This window comes from Histomonas meleagridis (assembly GCF_020186115.1).
Source record: "Histomonas meleagridis strain 2922-C6/04-10x chromosome Unknown contig_5, whole genome shotgun sequence".
Classification (NCBI taxonomy): domain Eukaryota; phylum Parabasalia; order Tritrichomonadida; family Dientamoebidae; genus Histomonas; species Histomonas meleagridis.
The window spans coordinates 251,691-271,037 of record NW_027150892.1 but is presented as its reverse complement, the minus strand read 5'-3'; the positions used below and the strand labels follow the sequence as shown (position 1 = coordinate 271,037).

The 19,347-nt window shown below is 29.4% G+C and overlaps 7 protein-coding genes across 7 annotated transcripts; 4 read left to right on the top strand and 3 right to left on the bottom strand.

The window, feature by feature from the left end:
• Positions 1-253: 253 nt before the first annotated feature.
• Positions 254-1,861, bottom strand: GO595_006918 (TBC domain containing protein; the record flags this gene model as incomplete). The annotated part of the gene is made up of 1 exon (XM_067920324.1): positions 254-1,861. One exon carries the CDS (start codon positions 1,859-1,861, stop codon positions 254-256), a length of 1,608 nt encoding a protein of 535 aa, XP_067772960.1.
• Positions 1,862-3,185: 1,324 nt separating this feature from the next.
• On the top strand, positions 3,186-4,742 carry GO595_006917 (uncharacterized protein; the record flags this gene model as incomplete). The annotated part of the gene is made up of 1 exon (XM_067920323.1): positions 3,186-4,742. The coding sequence occupies one exon, from the start codon at positions 3,186-3,188 to the stop codon at positions 4,740-4,742; it is 1,557 nt and encodes a 518-aa protein (XP_067772959.1).
• A 4,349-nt stretch (positions 4,743-9,091) lies between these two features.
• Positions 9,092-10,258, top strand: GO595_006916 (uncharacterized protein; the record flags this gene model as incomplete). The annotated part of the gene is made up of 1 exon (XM_067920322.1): positions 9,092-10,258. One exon carries the CDS (start codon positions 9,092-9,094, stop codon positions 10,256-10,258), a length of 1,167 nt encoding a protein of 388 aa, XP_067772958.1.
• An 864-nt stretch (positions 10,259-11,122) lies between these two features.
• On the top strand, positions 11,123-11,710 carry GO595_006915 (protein RER1; the record flags this gene model as incomplete). The annotated part of the gene is made up of 1 exon (XM_067920321.1): positions 11,123-11,710. One exon carries the CDS (start codon positions 11,123-11,125, stop codon positions 11,708-11,710), a length of 588 nt encoding a protein of 195 aa, XP_067772957.1.
• Positions 11,711-13,360: 1,650 nt separating this feature from the next.
• On the bottom strand, positions 13,361-14,011 carry GO595_006914 (uncharacterized protein; the record flags this gene model as incomplete). The annotated part of the gene is made up of 1 exon (XM_067920320.1): positions 13,361-14,011. The coding sequence occupies one exon, from the start codon at positions 14,009-14,011 to the stop codon at positions 13,361-13,363; it is 651 nt and encodes a 216-aa protein (XP_067772956.1).
• A 2,078-nt stretch (positions 14,012-16,089) lies between these two features.
• On the top strand, positions 16,090-17,310 carry GO595_006913 (uncharacterized protein; the record flags this gene model as incomplete). Its single annotated transcript, XM_067920319.1, has 1 exon — positions 16,090-17,310. The coding sequence occupies one exon, from the start codon at positions 16,090-16,092 to the stop codon at positions 17,308-17,310; it is 1,221 nt and encodes a 406-aa protein (XP_067772955.1).
• A 1,526-nt stretch (positions 17,311-18,836) lies between these two features.
• Positions 18,837-19,184, bottom strand: GO595_006912 (Prefoldin subunit 6; the record flags this gene model as incomplete). Its single annotated transcript, XM_067920318.1, has 1 exon — positions 18,837-19,184. The coding sequence occupies one exon, from the start codon at positions 19,182-19,184 to the stop codon at positions 18,837-18,839; it is 348 nt and encodes a 115-aa protein (XP_067772954.1).
• Between the last annotated feature and the right edge of the window lie 163 nt (positions 19,185-19,347).

The following is a 19,347-nucleotide window of genomic DNA, read 5'->3' as shown; positions in this document are numbered from 1 at the left end:
TTAATTTTTACATATTATTTTACAAAATACCCATTATAAATATGCAATACATAAATTTAAAATAATGAAAAATGATTAAGAAAAAATCTTTCAAGAAGATATTAAATAAGTCACATATGGATTTATCAATAGTTTTACATTGTTAATTATATGGATTACTTTCAATATATATAGCACATTAACAAAAATAAATTTTATAATTATTCCAAAGCAAACAAACAAATATATAATTACAATTACTATTTAACTATTTCTACTGGAAAAGGTTCTCTACTGAATAACATCTCTGGAACTGTTTATCCGGCTCGAACAGCCTCATTTGGGGGTATAGCTTTGCCAAGTCGAATGTTGCGAATTCCTCGATTTCCTCTTCCACGTTATCATTTGCCTTATACATCATTGACAGAGCAACTCCGATGATCGCTCCTATTTCCTGCCTGTAAAATATTCCGTCCATCACCGACACCAACTTTCCGCTTGAGCAGTTTTGTATCTTTTGGAATGTCGGGAAAGACAAAATGAGCAAAGCGGCCGAAAAGTATCTCAAGAAGAGCCACGGCGTCTTCACGCACACCAACGCCTCCCATAGCCTTGCGATAGCCTCGGGCGAGAACGATCTTCCGTATGCCAATATGAAAGAGGAAATCAGAAAAGACAAATCGCCAAGTCCATTCGTACGAAGCCATTTCGAGCATGCGGGATGGAAATGGTCGATGATTGTCATGACTTGCGTGAGCTCTTTCTCTTGCATAACCATCATGTTCTCTGCAATTAATCCGCTCGAAATACGCTCAACAAATGCAGTGAAACACCAAAATGTTAACGCTTCAGCTTCTTCGAGTGTGAACGTGTCGTTAACATATGGAATGAAAATGGTCATAAAAATAGTAGCTAAGTCATTAAGGCCTTGCGTGTAGCGCACGTCCAAGTTCCACATGACAAAAGTACGCAAAACGTTGGTAAGTAAATTCATCCAATCAGAATATTGCTCAAGAATTTTCGGTGGATGTGTGCGTTTAACATCAACACGGATGGTGGCAAAGGAATCTCGAGCAAGTTTAAAGTACTTAAGTTGTGTTTTGGACATACTTGACCATTGTAATTTAATGTTGTTATATTCTTTAATCCGACTGGCTAGAACTTCAGGTCGCCTCTTTGGGTCAAATGGTAAGATATTCAACAGAATTGGCCAGACAATGTGTCGAATCGTTGGTTCAATACCATGATTCTTAACGGTCGTCTTGAGCTCAGTTAATGATTTTAACTCTTTGATTTGTTCTAATGTAAGTGGGGTTTTTGTGAAGCTTTCGGAATGGATACCAAACTGTGATATAATGTGAAGATCAGGTTTGACAAATTCATATGGAATGGTGATGCCATTCATACTAAAATCAGGAGGAAGTATAATGTCGGAGTTCTCAACATTGATTTCAAAAAGATGGTAATGATCCATGTTGGTTGTGTATGAGTCGATAATGAAATCAACTGCATTTTCAAGTGTGTTTTCCGATTCAGAAAGTTTGGGCATTTGGTGGGTAATGGCAATGGTTTGCGCAAAAGCTAGAAGTTGATAAGATGAGTTAGGTGGGAAAAGAAATTGATGCATGCTAGAAGGATTAATGGTATTAATTAACATATAGGCTTCTTTAGATTGATAGTTTAACATTATCTTTTGGATATTGGATGTCTTAAGAATTAGTTCAGCTTTTGGCAAATCAGTTTTTTGATACTCACGCCACCAAAAAATAATATCAGTAGATGTTTTAGCAATAATAAAGGCTCCTCGTAGTTTTCCACGTGCAGGAAAATCTGTTGAAACTTGGTGGAATATAGAAAGGATCGATTTTGTGTTGTCCGACATCTGGTAAAAGCAATTTCAATCAGACATAGTCAATTTCGATGCAGTTTTAATGTTGGAACGGATTATATATTTATAGAATGAAGTAAATTAAATCAAACATTATAAATATAGTAAAACCAACGATATACTTCTCTGTAAATAAAGTTTTTATGTTTACAAAATTTTTAAATTATCAATGAATGAAAACCACTGGAATGAATTTTATATTTATTCATTATTAGAAATAATAATTCACACACTATAAATGCTGACAAAAATAGTTATTACTTGATAATGATGAAGATATACTTAAACTAAAAAAAATTGATCGAACACGACAAATTGTTTCAAACTATACAAATATTGAATTGGTGGTTCATTTGACGGTTATAGTACGCCTTTTTCAAATTTACTTAAAAGAATTGCGGTTATAAAATAAATAAATTGAATTTAAATTGTCAGCAATACAAATATAGAACGTTCTTTTATGGATCATCCGAACTTGGAGTTCCCTGCTTCTCTAAAAATTTCGTACACATTGTAATAAAGAGAATTTTCCTGATACAAGTATCAAATGATTTTATGCAATGAATAACATTTAAAAATAATGTCTGCATAAGTTAGAAAATAAAATGCATTTTATGTTTTTTATATACAAACACAAAAATTTCAAATCTCGAATTGAGTAGGAACTAGAAATAATATTAGTATATATTTTAAGGAGTGTAATAATTAAGTTAATGAAATGGCAATTACATTATTTTTTATGTTTAACAAACTTATATTTGGTTTAATAGTTGCAAAAAAGCTGACCAAGAAGGATTTTTCAAAGTAGCTTAAAAATCATTAATATTCTCATTGCGAACTTTCTTTTAGATGGATTTTTTTCCACCTCACATATGAATTGGTCAATAACAATATTTTTCAATGCGTTATTAATATTCTGTACTTTACTCAGGAACAAGAGATGAACAAGGATCTGGCATCCACTGTTTTGCAATTTCTCGATGATCCTCAGTCAAATAATTATGATCCTATTTACATGGAAATTTGGGACAACTGGGATCAAAGTCACCAAATAATGATGAAAAATTGTTTGATAACAATTATTTCTCAAGTTTGTCTTTCAATGTTAAAAATAGAAGCAAAGCCTGACCAAAGTGAACTAGATCTCATGGCAGAGAGGTTAGTTTATTTTAACACGAAAGTTATGATTTTGATAAATTTATTTATTTTTTATGATTCGCAAGTAGAGCAACAAGACTCTGTTGTAGGAATTGCTTCAGGTATTATTTTATCCAAATATCTTAATCAAGAAAAAAACGTTACAATGCTTCAAAAATCTATGTCAGAATTGTTTTCGATTTTATTTCGAGAGAACATTGAAATACCACCAGCAGTACATCTTATATGTCACTTTGTTTATTTAATTTCGCCTGATTTATATGCAAGAATATTTGATTATACCATTCGAACAGAAATTAATATTTATTCAGAAACTCTATCATTTGAAAACCAAGCGTTTGAAGAAACATTAGATTTCCTTCAGCAATACTTAATTATCCAAGAAAAACTTAACAATTGTTTTGAAGCATCAACAGTTAATCTTTTCCACAATTTATATTTTAAAGACATTGTAACCCCTGTTATAGATAAGCTTGTGAACAAGGAAACAATTGAGTATTCATCACAAAATCCGATCGTTTTTCAAAAACTTTGGAACATTGTTAAAAGTGGAGATGAAGCATGGGAAACAGACCTCATAAAGTTCTATAAAGCAGCCATCAAGGAAAACCTTGACAAAATACCCACAAATCCGTATTTCGACTTCTGCGTTCAAGTTTCCGATTATTACGAACAGACCCTTCAAATTGTGCATGAAGTGTTCGGTGAAGCCGCCGAAACCGCCAGACGAGCGGTGTCGAGCACTTTTGGGCAGTTTTTGGAGGAGAAGACGTTTGTGCATGAAGTTTGCATTTTAATTGACCGAACACTCAAGCCATTGCCATTTGTTAACTCGCTCAGGGAATTCTTTTTAGAGAACCCTGACTTTGAAGAGGTTTATAAAAGTTATATGGCTCATAGGCTTCTAACAAATCCAAATGTTGAAGTTGAACAAGAACTTATTGATTCATTCCAAGAATCTGGTATTATCCTTGAAAAGGCTAAACTTCTTCTAAAAGATTTTGAAGAATCGCCTACTACAAAAATTGAAATTAATGGAGTTGAAGTTTCTCTTATCCTCCTTAATCAATTTTGTTGGTCAGTACTTCATGCGCCTACATATAACCCACCAAAATTATTCCAAGATATTTTTGAGGAAGCATATAAATCATTAAATTTTGATCTTTATCGGAAAGTTATTCGAATGAACGACCGATGGTCAAACGTAGAGTTTAGCGATGGTACCACCACCTTTTCTCTTCCCTTTTTCCACGCGTGTTTTGTTCAGACGATACTTGAACGTGGGCCGTTAACAGAAATGGCACTTTTGAGTTCACTTCACCTTACGGAAAACGAAGCGAAACAAGCCCTGGAATTCTTATATAGTTCCAAGATACTCTCTAAAACTGATGGTGTAGTTTCATTTGCAGGACCACCGATTCAGAATTCAGAGTTTGCTGAGAACAGTGAAGATCAAATTGTTGTTGTGCAAGAACCCGAAGATCTCGCGTTATATACAGACTGCAGCGATCAGATACGGGCGTCAATTATCCGGTTCCTCAAGCAGAGAAGGTTTGCGCTGGCAAGCGAAATCAAAGAAGAAGTCTTCAGATTTGTGCCGAAGCAATTTCCGGTGACAGAAGAAAAGATCGAAAGTTGTTTGAAGAAGTTGGTTGAGATGGAATTGATAATGCATCACGGCGGAAAGTCAGATACATATAGATACAAGCGATATTAACCAATTAATAAATAAATAATTTTTTTGGTGTTTTTGTTTTTACAAAAATGAATAAATAAAATGTTTGTATTTATTACTTGTTTCGAAATTTGATAAATTGGTTCTCATTTGATATTACAAATGGAAATATTTGATATTTCTTTGAATTGTGATCAAGTTTTCTATGAATAAAATTGAGTTTATTTGGAGGAATACCAATTTTGATTGATTTAAAAAATATATATTATAAGACAAAATGCTTACACTTATATGGCTTACAATTGTAATTACACAAGAAAACAATACTAATATAAGCTCACAATATACATCAAGTTTTAATGAATCATGTTCTAAAAATTTAGATAAAGAAGAAATCTATGATATATGCAAAAATAATGAAACTCAAGAATCGAAAGGAAAAAAATTTAAAACATGGATAAAAAATGTAAAAGGTAAAACAGTAAATTTTTTAACAAAATTAATACCACCAAAATTTAAAAGAACAAATTCTCAAATATCCAATGAAACCAGCACAAAAGCAGATACAATAAACATTACAAATTCTAACACTTTATATCATAAAAAACAAAAGAAAACAAAAAGATCTAAAATTTACAAAAAATTAAATAAAAAAATAAGCAAAACTAATATTACCAATAATATCTTGAATCATCAGCAAAATAACATTACAAAAACTAATGAAAAAAACAACCAGCAGATAAAAGTTCAAGGAAATTTAAAAAATGCAATGCAAGTAACAAAAACAGCTCCAAAAAAGAATTCAACAGATTTATTTAAAACGAAAGAATTTATAATTATCTCTATAATAGTTGCAGTATTGTTAATTGTGATTCTCATTATTTTTTGTTGCTTTAACAAGAAGAAATCCAATGGGATTAATCAGAATCTAGGTGATGAATTGCCATATTAAAAAATTCTAATTTCTTGCAATACAAAGCTACTACAAGAGTATTCTGGAGTAATTTCACAAATTACAAAACAAAAGTTTAACTATTTAGCAGATCATTATTATTAAATGTATAAAATTCCTTAAGATGAATGTTGTAAATTTTTATAAAAACTTTGCTTTTAGAATCATTATGCTAATATATTTAAAAATATAATATTATAAAAATTTAAGTAATTTTATTAATAATAAATAAAATAAAACATTTATATTTAATAATTTCTTTAAAAAATATAAATTGATCAATTTGTCTTAGGTTTGAATGCCTTGGTTCATCTCTTGGTGTCTTTTTTATTTTCTTTGTTTCTGGTATTTCTCAAATTGAAAAATGTTTAGGAAACTTTTTAATGATGGTAATGCAAGCAGTGAAAGTCTTTGGCACTATGGGAAATTTAGTTTTTATTATATGGGAAAAATTCGATTGAGCAATGTTTATAGTTGTTTTCCAGAAACATGAAAGTCGTCTTTTTATATTTTATTTAGTTTTGTGTGTTTTGCTATTGAACAAGGGTAAACATGAGCATAATAACAATGATTGCACTTTGGATCAAATATTTTGATAATATTTTTTTCAATTAAATTTTATTTAATCTTTTCCATCTTTAAGATTCTTGTGTTTCTTAACATTACAAAAACTGTTAAATAATCGAACATGCCTATCGTCCTCATGGTTGCCGGTTATTTGAATTGCAATTCAATCTGTTAATTGTGTTGAAACAAACTTTTTGAGCGCTCAAATCCGTTCCTTTGATGCAAAACGATATCATTTTCTTTCTTTCATTTTTTTGTCTTCGACAATTTAAATAAGGAAACTTCCTGTCACTTTTCATAAAAATCATTACGTTTCAGCTTTGTGAACATCTTCCGATTGCAAAAACAACAAAACGCGCCCCAGTAAAAGTTATACAAATGAACAGACGAAAAGGAGAAGCGGTTGAAGCTCTCTGTATCGTTCTTAACTGATTTATTAGCAAGTTTCTCAAGTTTTGGCACGAATGTGTTATTCCATCTTGGTTTTTCCCATACATTTCTTTTGCTTACTACAAACCTCACCAAAAAACTTAGGCTCAAAGATTTTTAGTGATCAATTATCTATTTCTCAAACTCAACAGTACTCCCCATGCCTTACTTTAAAATCCAAGTGGGAGACATGCTTTTCATTCTCATGCCTTAATAAAAAGAATGTATCCATCAAAGTCACCAATTTTATTATGCTAAAAGACAATGAATTAAATCCATTTAATATCAGCACAAGAAGATATCAGTGCCATTCCCCTTTGCTAGAATTACCTATTTCATACGTTAAACAATGTTTCCAATTCTTTTCTTTAGCACCTAATCATTTTTCACATTTAGCAATGCCAATGAATAATAGTTTCATAAAGAAAACGTTCAAATTAAATGAAAGTGTTCAAGCTCTAATTCGTTACTTTTTTGTTTTGGGATTTTTTTTATGTTATGAAATTAAATTTTTACTTAACAAAATAAAAACAAACGAAAAGAAAAAACATAATAAATGTTTTAATTTTTGTTATATTTTTCATAAATTCTTTTCAATTATTTTATGATAATAATTTAACATTAACAATCACAAATTCAAATGATTTTAATGAGATTGACCAATATCAAAACAACACTAAATTTATAAATATTCGTGAAGGAATTTATACCATTCCAAGTGGTGCATTTTCAGAATGGCCATTAGTTATTTCAGTTAATTTTGGTAATTCTATAACACATATTGGTGGTTATGTGCTTTCATCATGTTCACATTTAGAAACGATTATATTTGGAAGAAATGTTACATATATTGGTGGTTCATCATTTTCATTCTGTTCATCAATCAAAAACATTCCGATACCGAATTCAGTCACATCGATTGGTGGTGGAGCATTTTCAACATGTTCTAATTTAATGATATTAAGACTTGGTTCTGGAATAATAGAAATTGGCGAAACAGCATTTGGTAATTGTTATAATCTTGAATGCATTTATTATTATGGTGATACAGAACCAGATATTGGAACAAATGCATTTTATAATGTTACAGCAATAGTTATAACATATCGAACATATGTCAAAAGTAACTTTGGTACATTAAACGTTATCAAATCATATTCAACAGGAAATTGCAAACCAATTCCAACACTTTCATTTTCATCATCAGATACATATTCACAGTCAAATACATTCAGTCGAAGTAATACATATTCACAGTCAAATACATATTCTCAAACACATGCATTCAGTTGTTGTCACACATTTCGTCAGTCAAATACATTCACTGAATCGTTTGAAAGCGATTTCACATTTTCGTTATCATATACATTAACGTATACATTGACAATTGCATATTCATTTACATATTACGAAACGCAAACAAGATCACTTTCATTATCCATATTTCATTCAACATTTTCATATATTGAAACTGAATTTCTTTATTATGATTACACATTTATTATTTTTTCAACTTATTATATTTATTATTCAAATTTCATTACATTTATTTATAACAATGAATTTCAAACAAAAGATAACAAAACAACAATTATCATAATAGTCGTTTGCGTTATTGTTGCTGTTATTATAATTTCATTGCTTATTATCTTATTGATACGAATTAAAAATAAAAAAGAAGAAATTGCTGAAAATGAAATTTCAGAACAACAAAATGATAATAACCAAACAACAAACACATTCGTAACAGGAATATCTATATCAAATATTGAAGAAGATCCTTTTGCAGATGACTTCAAAGAAGAGAAATTCATTGAGCAAATGTAATTGAGATAAATAAATAATAATATATTGTATGTTCTAAATGTGAATCATTTTGAGTATAATCGATTCAACGTCACCTCGTTATTATCTTGCAACTTTAATTTTAGTAATGTGCTTTTTGTTTTTGTAAAACTTTTGAAAAAAAATTATTGTTATATAACTTAGTTTTAGTAAACATACTAAGTAAATATACTACTTATATTATGATTTGATACTTATTCACACATTTAGAATGGCTTATGCAGTACTTTAATCCATCTTGTTTATTCATTTTTTTACATTTGATCATTTTGATCATTGTTTAGATCTCTTTTGTTCATTCATTTAATGTATTTCGATTGGTTATTTCGTATCACTCTATCATTCACATCTAATGTGATCATTTTTGCATATAATATTTTTTTTATTTAAATAACTATTTTTTAATTAAATTATGATACTTTGAAAAAAAAAAAATATCATTCTACTAAAAACTCCATAATAGGAAATACATTAGACAATTAAATATGTATAATTTTTTGAAGAAACAATTTTAAACTCTGAATCGATTATGTCAATAAAAATTTTTATCGCTTGTCGTTTTCTGTCACTTTTTGGCCGTTGTCAAATCTGAATTCATATGAATTCATACATAAATATCTCGATTAAAACAAGCGCAAAATATATTATTTCATATGTAGCTCTTGGGCTGTCTGTCCTTGGTCTAGTTGTTTCAGCCACTCTATCATTTTTGAATGATGAAACACATATTGAAACTGAATGCATTACTGATTTTGAACATTCTTTTTCATTAGATCCACTTGCTAATGTCAAAAAAGCCAGCGAGTTTTTCAAAGACATCAATGAATCACTTGATATTATAATATCACTTCCAGATTCCTATCGAACACCACCTGATGAATGGACTCATTTTATTAACAATATGTCACAAAGAGCTCATGTACGAATTTTTACTAATAACAATTATTTTACTGGACCATCCAATGCTGAAGTTAAATATTATCCATTTTCTAACATTTCTTTTTATGCCAATCTAGCTATTGGAGATTCTAAGCTTATGCTTGTTGTTTCCAGTTGGTTTTATCTTCGTAACAACAGTGTCTTATCATTTGCAGTTGCCAATCGAAATTGTAAATCAGCCACATCCGATCTTATGGGCTTTTTTGACATGATCTGGTCCAATGGCCCATATTTATTCCATCGTACAGCCATGAAACAAAAATGGATCAGATATCAAGGATTTATGGATTACCATAAAAACGCCACATTTATCTATTCTCCTTACGAATATTACAACTGTAATCGAACCAACTTTACTGAAGCCATTTTTTCTGTTTTAGGCGATAATCAAAAAACGCGATATATGATCACACGAAAAATGTTTAATTATCCCATAAAAAACTATCGCGATTCGATATATATCGCACAAATCACTGGATTCTTTGAGACATCGGTGTCCGATTATGACGTAGATCGAAAAATAATTGTTCCGAATAGACCAGCAAAAGGTCAAATCGATAACTTAAAGAGTATTTTATGCAACTTAAGAGAAAATGGTTCGTTATATGTCGCAAACGATTTCGATATTTCGGGATCTTTCGTCGAAGGTGACACTGATACGTTATTGCTGTCGGCGCCTATTGGAAACGCATTTTCAGACACAAATTTGATCTTCGGATACTTGAATAGAGGAAGTCATCACTTCGTGAAAAATGTGATGAACGAACTGATTAAGAATTATAACGTGACACTGAAAAAGCCGCCGACACTCGTGTTCGGAGAATAATAATGTAAGAAATAGTAAAGTTTTGTTGGGAATTGATAATAATTAATTTCATTTTCATTTTTTTTTATAATCAAATAACGAAATATCTTGGTTTCAATCATGAAAATTATCATAGTTTAACGCACAAAAGGGTAAAAAAGGTTTAATAGACATAGGTTTTTATAATCAAAATGACAAATGGAAGTAAAAGCATTTAAAAAACACCAAGAAATTGTCCTAAGTAACGTTATTGGAACTAACCAATTTATTTTTTGATGAGCTGTTTTCCAAACAAAGTATCTCTTTTATATGAAAATTTACAAATTTTGTTCTTTCCTTTAGGCTTTACATTTCGACCCTTTGCTTGGATCATAAATTGTGGAATCTGTGATTGACTAACTTTTCCTTGAAGATCCATTTGATCAATTGGCTTTTCTTCTTTTTGAATTCGTAAACAAGAATTTGTTGAAACATTCTTTTTTGTAATGTTCATCCAAAAAAAATCGTATTGTTGAATATTATCAATTTCACTTTCTTCTTCTTGTGGGTTCGAATATCCGCTCATTTTCAAACCGTTAATAAATTTTAACGTTCATTTTTTTCCAGTTTTTAAATAAATAACACAAAAAAGGAAAACATCAGATCTTTTCACTTGTTACATGAAAATACAAAATTCACATTGAAACTTGAAATTAGAGAAAAACATATCAATATACATTTAACGAATTTATAAAACAATCTTTAACGTTGATATTGGTAAATAAAAGAAAACCTTTCGAAAATCATTTGCATGGGGCACCTCAATATGTTCTCATCTTGTCATAACCGCTTGACCAAGCCTGTGTAAACAAGACAAATCTTTATTCAAACCGCTCGCATTGCGAAATGGGAGAACAACCAAATGCTGAACAGCAGGTGTTTCTTGACCAACCAACTCCAAACCCTGAACTTAATTTTCGTGAAAAATTAGTGATCCAAAAAACAGAATTCTCAATGAAAATGGAAAGCATGATTTTAAAAACAAAACCATATACACTTTACAGATGGCTAGCATTTGCTTTCTTGTTTGTTACATTCTTGATTAGAATGATTGTAACTAAAAAGTATTATGCTATTGCTTACATCACTGGACTTTATATCGTCAACTCATTAATTCTCTTCTTGTCACCTAAACTTGATCCAGACGAGTATGGGGAAATCCTTCCATCAAGAATAACAAATAACGAATACAAACCATTTATTCGAAAATTACCAGAATTCAATTTTTGGCAAAAGATCACAATAGCCTTAATAATTGCACATATAGCAGCATGCATACCATTCTTGAATATACCAGTTTACGGACCAATTTTGTTCTTTTACTTTATCCTTGTATTCATAGTATCATTCCATGGAAGAATCATGCACATGATTCGCCACCACTATCTTCCATTCACTTCTGGAAAACCAACATATAAGAAAGAAGATGAATAAAACAAAACATAACATATTTTTTAAATTATTATTATTATTATTTTTTTTTTGATAAATGATTCAATATTTAAGCGCAAAGATATTTTATTCAACTTCGAAAGCATGTTAATATTGGTATTCAAGGTAAATCTTCAAGTTTCCATTGGACAAACGATAGACAAATTAAATGATGAATAAACTGTTTCACAGAAAAAAACCATCGTCATTTTGAAAAACTTCTGTTTACATAAAAGAGCACTTTTTGGTTCCCACTTTTTGAATTTGGAAAGAATTGTGTATTTTACTTAGTATCGTTTTCATCGAAAAATTGATTTTCATCTGTGTTTAAAAATTCCTGCGACTCATATTGTACTGTTACCTGTGCCAAGTTATCTTTTTCACCAGCCAGCGCGCGAAGGCTATTATCCATTGCAGCGTTTTTCACACATTTTATTTCGACAACTTCGATATGCGCCCAATATAGCAAGTCCAAAATTAAATGATATCCGAAAAATGACAAAACAAAATAAAGAACATTTGCCCATTTTTTGTTGAGGAGTTTCAATATTCTATCATTTTCATGTATCAAAATTATTGGCTCTGTTTCGGCTTCTATTTCTGTTTTAATTATATAATTCGTCGAACTTGTCGTTATGTATCTACTGCGGAAGTCAACTTCCATGTCACATCTTGGGGAATGTTCCAATGTAAAATACAAGTAAATTGATATGTTTCTTGGAATTTGAATGGCGGGTCCTTCTTCTTGCCAAGTAGTATACATGATGTCACAAACTTTCTTCCGACATAAATCTTTTTTGTTTACATTCTCTGAATTTGGAATTTCATATGCTGAAAAAATTGGTGGTAAGATACGAATATTTGTAACCACATCTTTGAGTTCTTCAAGTGTTACAACTTTGAGTGGAGTTATTCGACTTTTTGGATTGCGGAAATTACTTTTTGATTTGTAAACAGCAAGATAATTCGATAAAAACAAAAAGAAAAATAATATGTGCATACCTAAGCAAAGATAAAATAGATAATTTTGTAATGGAATTGATACATAACAAATGAAAATGGAAAATTGAAGGCTAAATGTAAAACTTTGAATGAGAGTAAAAAAGAAAGCTTTAACAAGATTTGACCAAGCTAAATTTTTAAGGATCTGTTTTTTGTGAAAGCAAAGATAAAAACAACAAAATATGTTTGGTATAAGAAAAATTAACCAAATAACCAAAAACATTTTGCTAAGTGAACTGGTTTTATAGCACCATACCGAAAATTGCGATGGGTAACACGTTGAATAATTTGATTTAAATGACCCGTTTCCAAAATATTCTAGTTTGCTAAGACAAAGGCCATTACACATTGCGCCACCGCAAAGAGTGTTGACACCTATGGGAAAATCAATAGGTGCTGTCGAAAACATCTAAACACAGAATCAAATGAACGGTTACTTTAATTAGCCACAAAAGGTTTTCTCGAGAGAAAATTCTATTTCCTTTTAAAAGTATCACCAAGCACATTGCAATGAGTGGAAACAAAAAATCTTCACAAAGATATAAGCAAAAAAATTAATGATAAGAAACAAAATTAATTAATTTTTGCCATAAACGGCGAATTCAGAATTTTACTTATAAGCAACACTTAAATAGCTTGCCATTTGTTTATTCAGTTTTGATTTTCTTGAATGTTTTCGATTCGAAGTGAAGCAACGCGAGTAGCACCTGATGGGTTATCCCACTTACACTGGGATATTGTTGCTTCTGTTGATGAGATTGTAAAGTTCTGTTGTGCGTGTGTAATTAACAAAACATCATGATAATCAACATCAGCAAGTTGATCTGCTGGGACTTTAAGTTTAGCTTCTGAGTCAGAGAGTATAACAAAGCCATGTCTTGTGAAGTTTCCTTGTTTGTGAAATAAGCCGCCATCAATAGCAGAAATGTTGAGAAGCTTAGCAAAAGCAAATTTGTATACTTTGATGATTGAATCTGTAACCCACACAACACCAACAAGCTTAACCATTGCTGGAAATGTTAAAGTAATTCTTAAAGCATTCCATAATTTATGTTCGAATCTGCGGTTCAAATTGTTTTTTCTGCCAAAGTAATCTTCATGAAGACTATGAAGAGATAGGTTTTGAGATGTCCATGCGCTTTCAGGGATGAAATGTAAGGCAACAGGATCAATGCATTGTTCATGATATAAGGAAGCTACTGGATCAGCAGCTTCTGTAAGCATGTGCTGAAGAGCGATTAGGTCGCTTGTTTGAATGTCATTATTATTCTGAATGTTGTTTTGCTTGTTTGAGTCTTCCATTATAAAAAGTGTCGAACCGTTAAAAAGGCGCCATTTTGGATACAAAAAGTGTTACACACTTTTAGGTTAGTTTTTTTTGATTACTTTATGAGAAAAGGAAATTATTCTAAAAAGTGGCAATCTTGAACGAATTTTTATCTCTTTTAATAAGGATAAACTTAATGTTATTTAACTCAGAATTTCACCAACAATTCTCCAAATTTGATAGAATTAATGAAGAAATACTTGTAAAATTTAAAAAACGATGATCACAGATTTTGATGGTAAATTGTATAGTTAACCGTCCAGCATTATGTAAAGTACTTAAATCAAAACTTTAAAATAAATTGATATTGTGATGATATCATCATAGTAATATTACTTGTTTTAGCTAATAGCTTTACTTTGTGTTCATCAAAATTTTATTTCTTCAACACAAACTCAACGTAAATGGTTTTATCAAAAAACAATTCTTTAAGAAATTATTTAATTAAATCTGTGATTAAAATCAATTAAGCAGACACGTATTATCCCAAAAGAGCTCCGTTTAAACAAGTTAATACCAATACTAAAAACAATGATTCCAAATATTATTTATACAATTTATGTGGATTTAACCTATTCTGAAATATTTATTTTTTTCAATAAATTTTTAAATATAGTAAACTTTCTGAAAAATGATTACAAGTAAAAATGCTTTAATCATAGCGGCAAGTTTTTTATATATTCTGAATTTTGAGCAAAAAAGTCAATAACAAATAAAAAAAATTGGGTTTGAATTGCAAATTCAAAAAAAAAAAAAAAATAAATGCAGTCAAAGCTATTCATAAATTATAACATGATAAGTATTAGATCATGTTTCAAGAAGACGCTCTATTTATTGGTTGCACAATTTTTTTGGATTATTCTTGTGTTCCTCTTATTTATTATCTTTGTTATTGTTCACAATGGTTACCAAAATAAGTCAAAAATTCTATTCTCTGTTCTAATTACAATATCAGTTATCCTATTTCTTATATTTGTCTCAGTCACTGTTTCTATTTTCTTAAGTGTCGACAATGGAAATATATTTATTTTGGTATTATTTATTTTATTGTTTTTCTTTATAACTTCTATTCCTATAATTTTACTTGGTTTTAATAATCAAACAATTAAGACAATTAAAGAAATCTTTACAAACACTCGGCATGAAGTAATTAGGAAAACTTTAGAGTTGATTACAAATTGTTGCCCTCAAAAAAGATGCCCAGAAGAAGTTTGTATAAAATATTTTGAAAATGGTAATGTTATTTTTATTACTGGAATAATATTTGCTATTGCTTCGGTTTTTTGTCTGGTTAGTATAATACTTCTTATAATGGAAATTTTTAATTAAAATTCATGCTCATTTTTTCACTATTTTTACTCTTTTTAATGGATAACAAAAGCCAAATAAATGCTTTTTTATTTTTATATATAGAACCTGTTCATATGTGAGTTATAAAAATTGCTAAAAACACTCAGCAAAAGACCTTTTAAAATCCATTTTTTGGGTTTGATCATTAGAGAATTTTATATATATATATATAAAGACATGCAACATTACACTGAAGTTTTTCATTTTATTAAAAACATATGTTATTCGCATGGTTTATATGACCCAAATATGAAATTCATTCTTAAATCAATTATTTAATTCCCTATATTAATCTTTATATATAAAGATGTTTTCTTTGATAAAAGATTTGTTTATTTTGCATAACTTTCAGCCAAAAAAATTTTAACTGCTTAGAAATCATATTGTATGTTTCACTATTTCTCAATGATCAAGAAGAACTCTTTGGCATGTATTTCAATCATAATTTTTTTCATTCACTATAAAATTTCATTGAAAACACGCTAACATTAACTATTTATAATGTAAGTTTATTTACAATTGAATAAAATTTTGGAGTTCCATCTACCTGTCCTTTTTGGCATTTCTCCATTCTGAAAATGTTGGAAAGTATTCAATCTTTATTTAGTTGGAACACTTTTGAGGCTTTGGTTTGAAAATGTTTGTCCCAACAGGATTTTGAATGGAGACACATTTTGAGTTTGATTCATTTCACTTATTTGGTATGTTCTTTCTTTTGGTAGAAACAATTTATAGCATTTCAAAAGCTTATATATTGCCAGGATATAATGCTTCTCGAATGCCTGATGGATACATAAATAATGATTATCTTTACATTCAACAAATTGAAAAATATAAAAATGGCACAATCGATAATCGTCTTCGTCAATATCTTACTTGGGCAAAAGCTAATGCTACATCTAATTATAAGAATGAATTTCCTGCTGGACCTAATGTTTCCATATCTCAACTTGCTGGTGAATATAATTATATTTTCGTCCAATCCAATTTATCGACTTTTGATCTTGATTTAACAAATTGTTCAAATCAAATATATCAATTTAATGATCAATTATCATCTGGCTTTAATTTAAGTATTAAATCTAACACAACTAATCTTTCAAAGGCAATTCCTATTCTTAGCTTCCAAAAAGATGTCAAGCCGACATTCCAGGGAAATGTCACATATAACACAATTGAAATTCAAAAAGAAGCATCAGGAAAATTTACAGCAAATAATCTTATTTCAGCAAGTATGGAAATATTAAATAATACTAATTTTACAGCAACAAATAAATTTTACAAGCCACAAAATAATACCATTATTTTTGGACAAAATAAGACTATAGTTGACGGTGTACAATTACCCACAGGTGTTAATATTATAATATCTCCTTATGTATTTGAAAACACTTCTATTGTTTTGAAAATTGAAGATAATGTTACACAACTTGGTCCATTTTCAATATATTTCGATGAAACTTTTTATATGTTAGCAAATTATAAATTTGAAGATTATTTCAACACTTTCTTTTATGCTAATAATACGAGAGAAAGAGATGCAAAGCTTATTATTGAAACTCAAGGTAATTGGACAAATTTAACAAATGTAACAAATGGTACAGTTAATGTTACATTATATGCTACACCAGAAAATCAAAAATTCATTATTTTCAAAAATGACACTGTAGGTTTGAGACCTTTATTCAAGACAAGTTCCTTATTTAATATTTCAGTAACACCTACAACTCCTGTTACTCCTACAACATCTCCAACATCTGCAACATCTGCAACATCTACCGCATCTATAACATCTACCACATCTAAAACATCTGCAACACATACACCACCTACCAGTGCTTCAACTCCATCCAATGGCATAAAATTAAAGTCATTAATATCTGGGTCAATCCTACTTTTCTTGACGTCTTTATTGATTTTCTAAATTAGGTAATTTCAAACCACTCAATAAAGAGTCAATTCTTGATTTTAATTTTTGATTATATTTTTTTTTTTATCAAAATTGTGAATTACTTATAATAATATATTACTTAAGTGTATATTTGTGATGATAAATTCTTTACACTTGGCTTATTTTCTTGTGATGTTATTGATATAGTATTAAACATATCAACAACTTGTTTCTTCCTATTATGTTTTTCAAACTTTAATAATAAATTTATTATTATTGCTTACTTTGGTAATTAAAAAGGCAGTAACTTCTATTGGAGAAAATGCATTTGAATCTTGTATTTTACTGAAAAATGTTTCATTTAGGGAAGGGATAAAAGATGTTGGATAATATGCATTTGTGGATATAGTATTGCATTAAAAAAATTTAAATGTTCTCTTACAGCAATTGGATTTTGATGTGTCTGCATATATAAGCTGTATTTTTTGATGAAGGTGTTCAGACAATTGGATCTTTTATATTTTACAATTGTAAAATTCTTAAAACTGTTACAATTCCAAGTACAGTTTCTTCAATATCAATAAATCCATTTCTTCGTTGTGAAAGACTTCATTATTAAAAAGCTTCCAAGAACAATCTTAATTCTTATCATGATGGCAATTTATTTGATAAAAAAAATTGCAAATCTCATTAGTTATCCAGGCGGAAACACAAATAAAACATTAAAAATTCCAGATTCAGTTACATCGATTGAAGGAAATGCATTTAAATTGTGCCCTAATCTAATATTAATTTCATTTGGAAGAAGTATAAATATAATATAAAGTTCTGCATTCAATTGATCTTTACAAGTTTAATAATACCAAATTCTGTGACAGATATCCAACCAAAATCTTTTTCTTCTTGCCATTGGAGAAATGTGAAAAATATTGAAGATTGTGCATTTGATGGTTGCACTTCACTAAAATGTATTTATTTTTATGGTAAAACTTATTCAACTTTTGGGGTTAATTGTTTTCATGGTGTTCTAGCAAAATATGTTATTGTTCAAAAAAAAATTCAAAACGAAACTTTTGGAGATTTAAATATATCAAAGAAACAATTACTGGATGCAATACAATGCCAGCACAAACTTTCACATCAACTGAAACAAATACATTTACACAATCAAATACAATTTCATCTGACATATCTTTATCACATTCATATGATTTATCATTTACACAATCATTAAGCATTTACACTTCATATACAAATTCATTTATTTTTAGAGAAATTAATTAAACATTTACATTTATCTCAACATCAATTATATCTTATGATACACGTCTACAATTTATTCTAATTATTTCACACCTTATACTGATTTTTATGTGAATCAAGCATTTACAAATAAAAAATGATGCAATTACATTTACTTAATAAAGAACTTAAAAGTGAATATCCGAATGATTTCAATTTAAGCATAAATATCATAATCAAGTATTTACCACGATGACAATTTTTAAAGCCACCCTAAAGGAGAAAAAGGATATTTTCGATGAAATATTCAAATAATTTTATTGAATAGCACTTTGCATTTGGTTAAGTTTTTGCTGACATTCTTGAAGTTTTTTTTGGCCTTCTTCTATTTTTGCTTCAATTGATTTAATTTGTCCTTTTATATACTCAAGACGTTGTTGAACATTTTGTTTGGCTTCAGATAATTCTTGTGTAACAAGTGTTGGCCCCACTTTCTTCATGATGACATCTGTTTCATTCAAAAATTCAAATTCTTCAAGAACAATTTCATTTTCTTTTTGTTGAACAAATAACTGAGCACATTGCTCCAAAAGGGTCTGTAAATTTGCTTTAGCTTCTTCAACACTTTTTCCAGCTTCTTCAAGTGCACGTAAGTCTATTGGCATCTTTGATTCTGTTCTGTTATTGCTTTTGACATTTCTAAAAGTACACAAAAATATTTGGCATTATACCAAAACGAAAAGTGCCATGATGGAAAACGTTTACAGTGTTTTGAAAGTGAATATAATAAACTATTCAAATATAAATGGTTATTTTGTGGTAAATTTT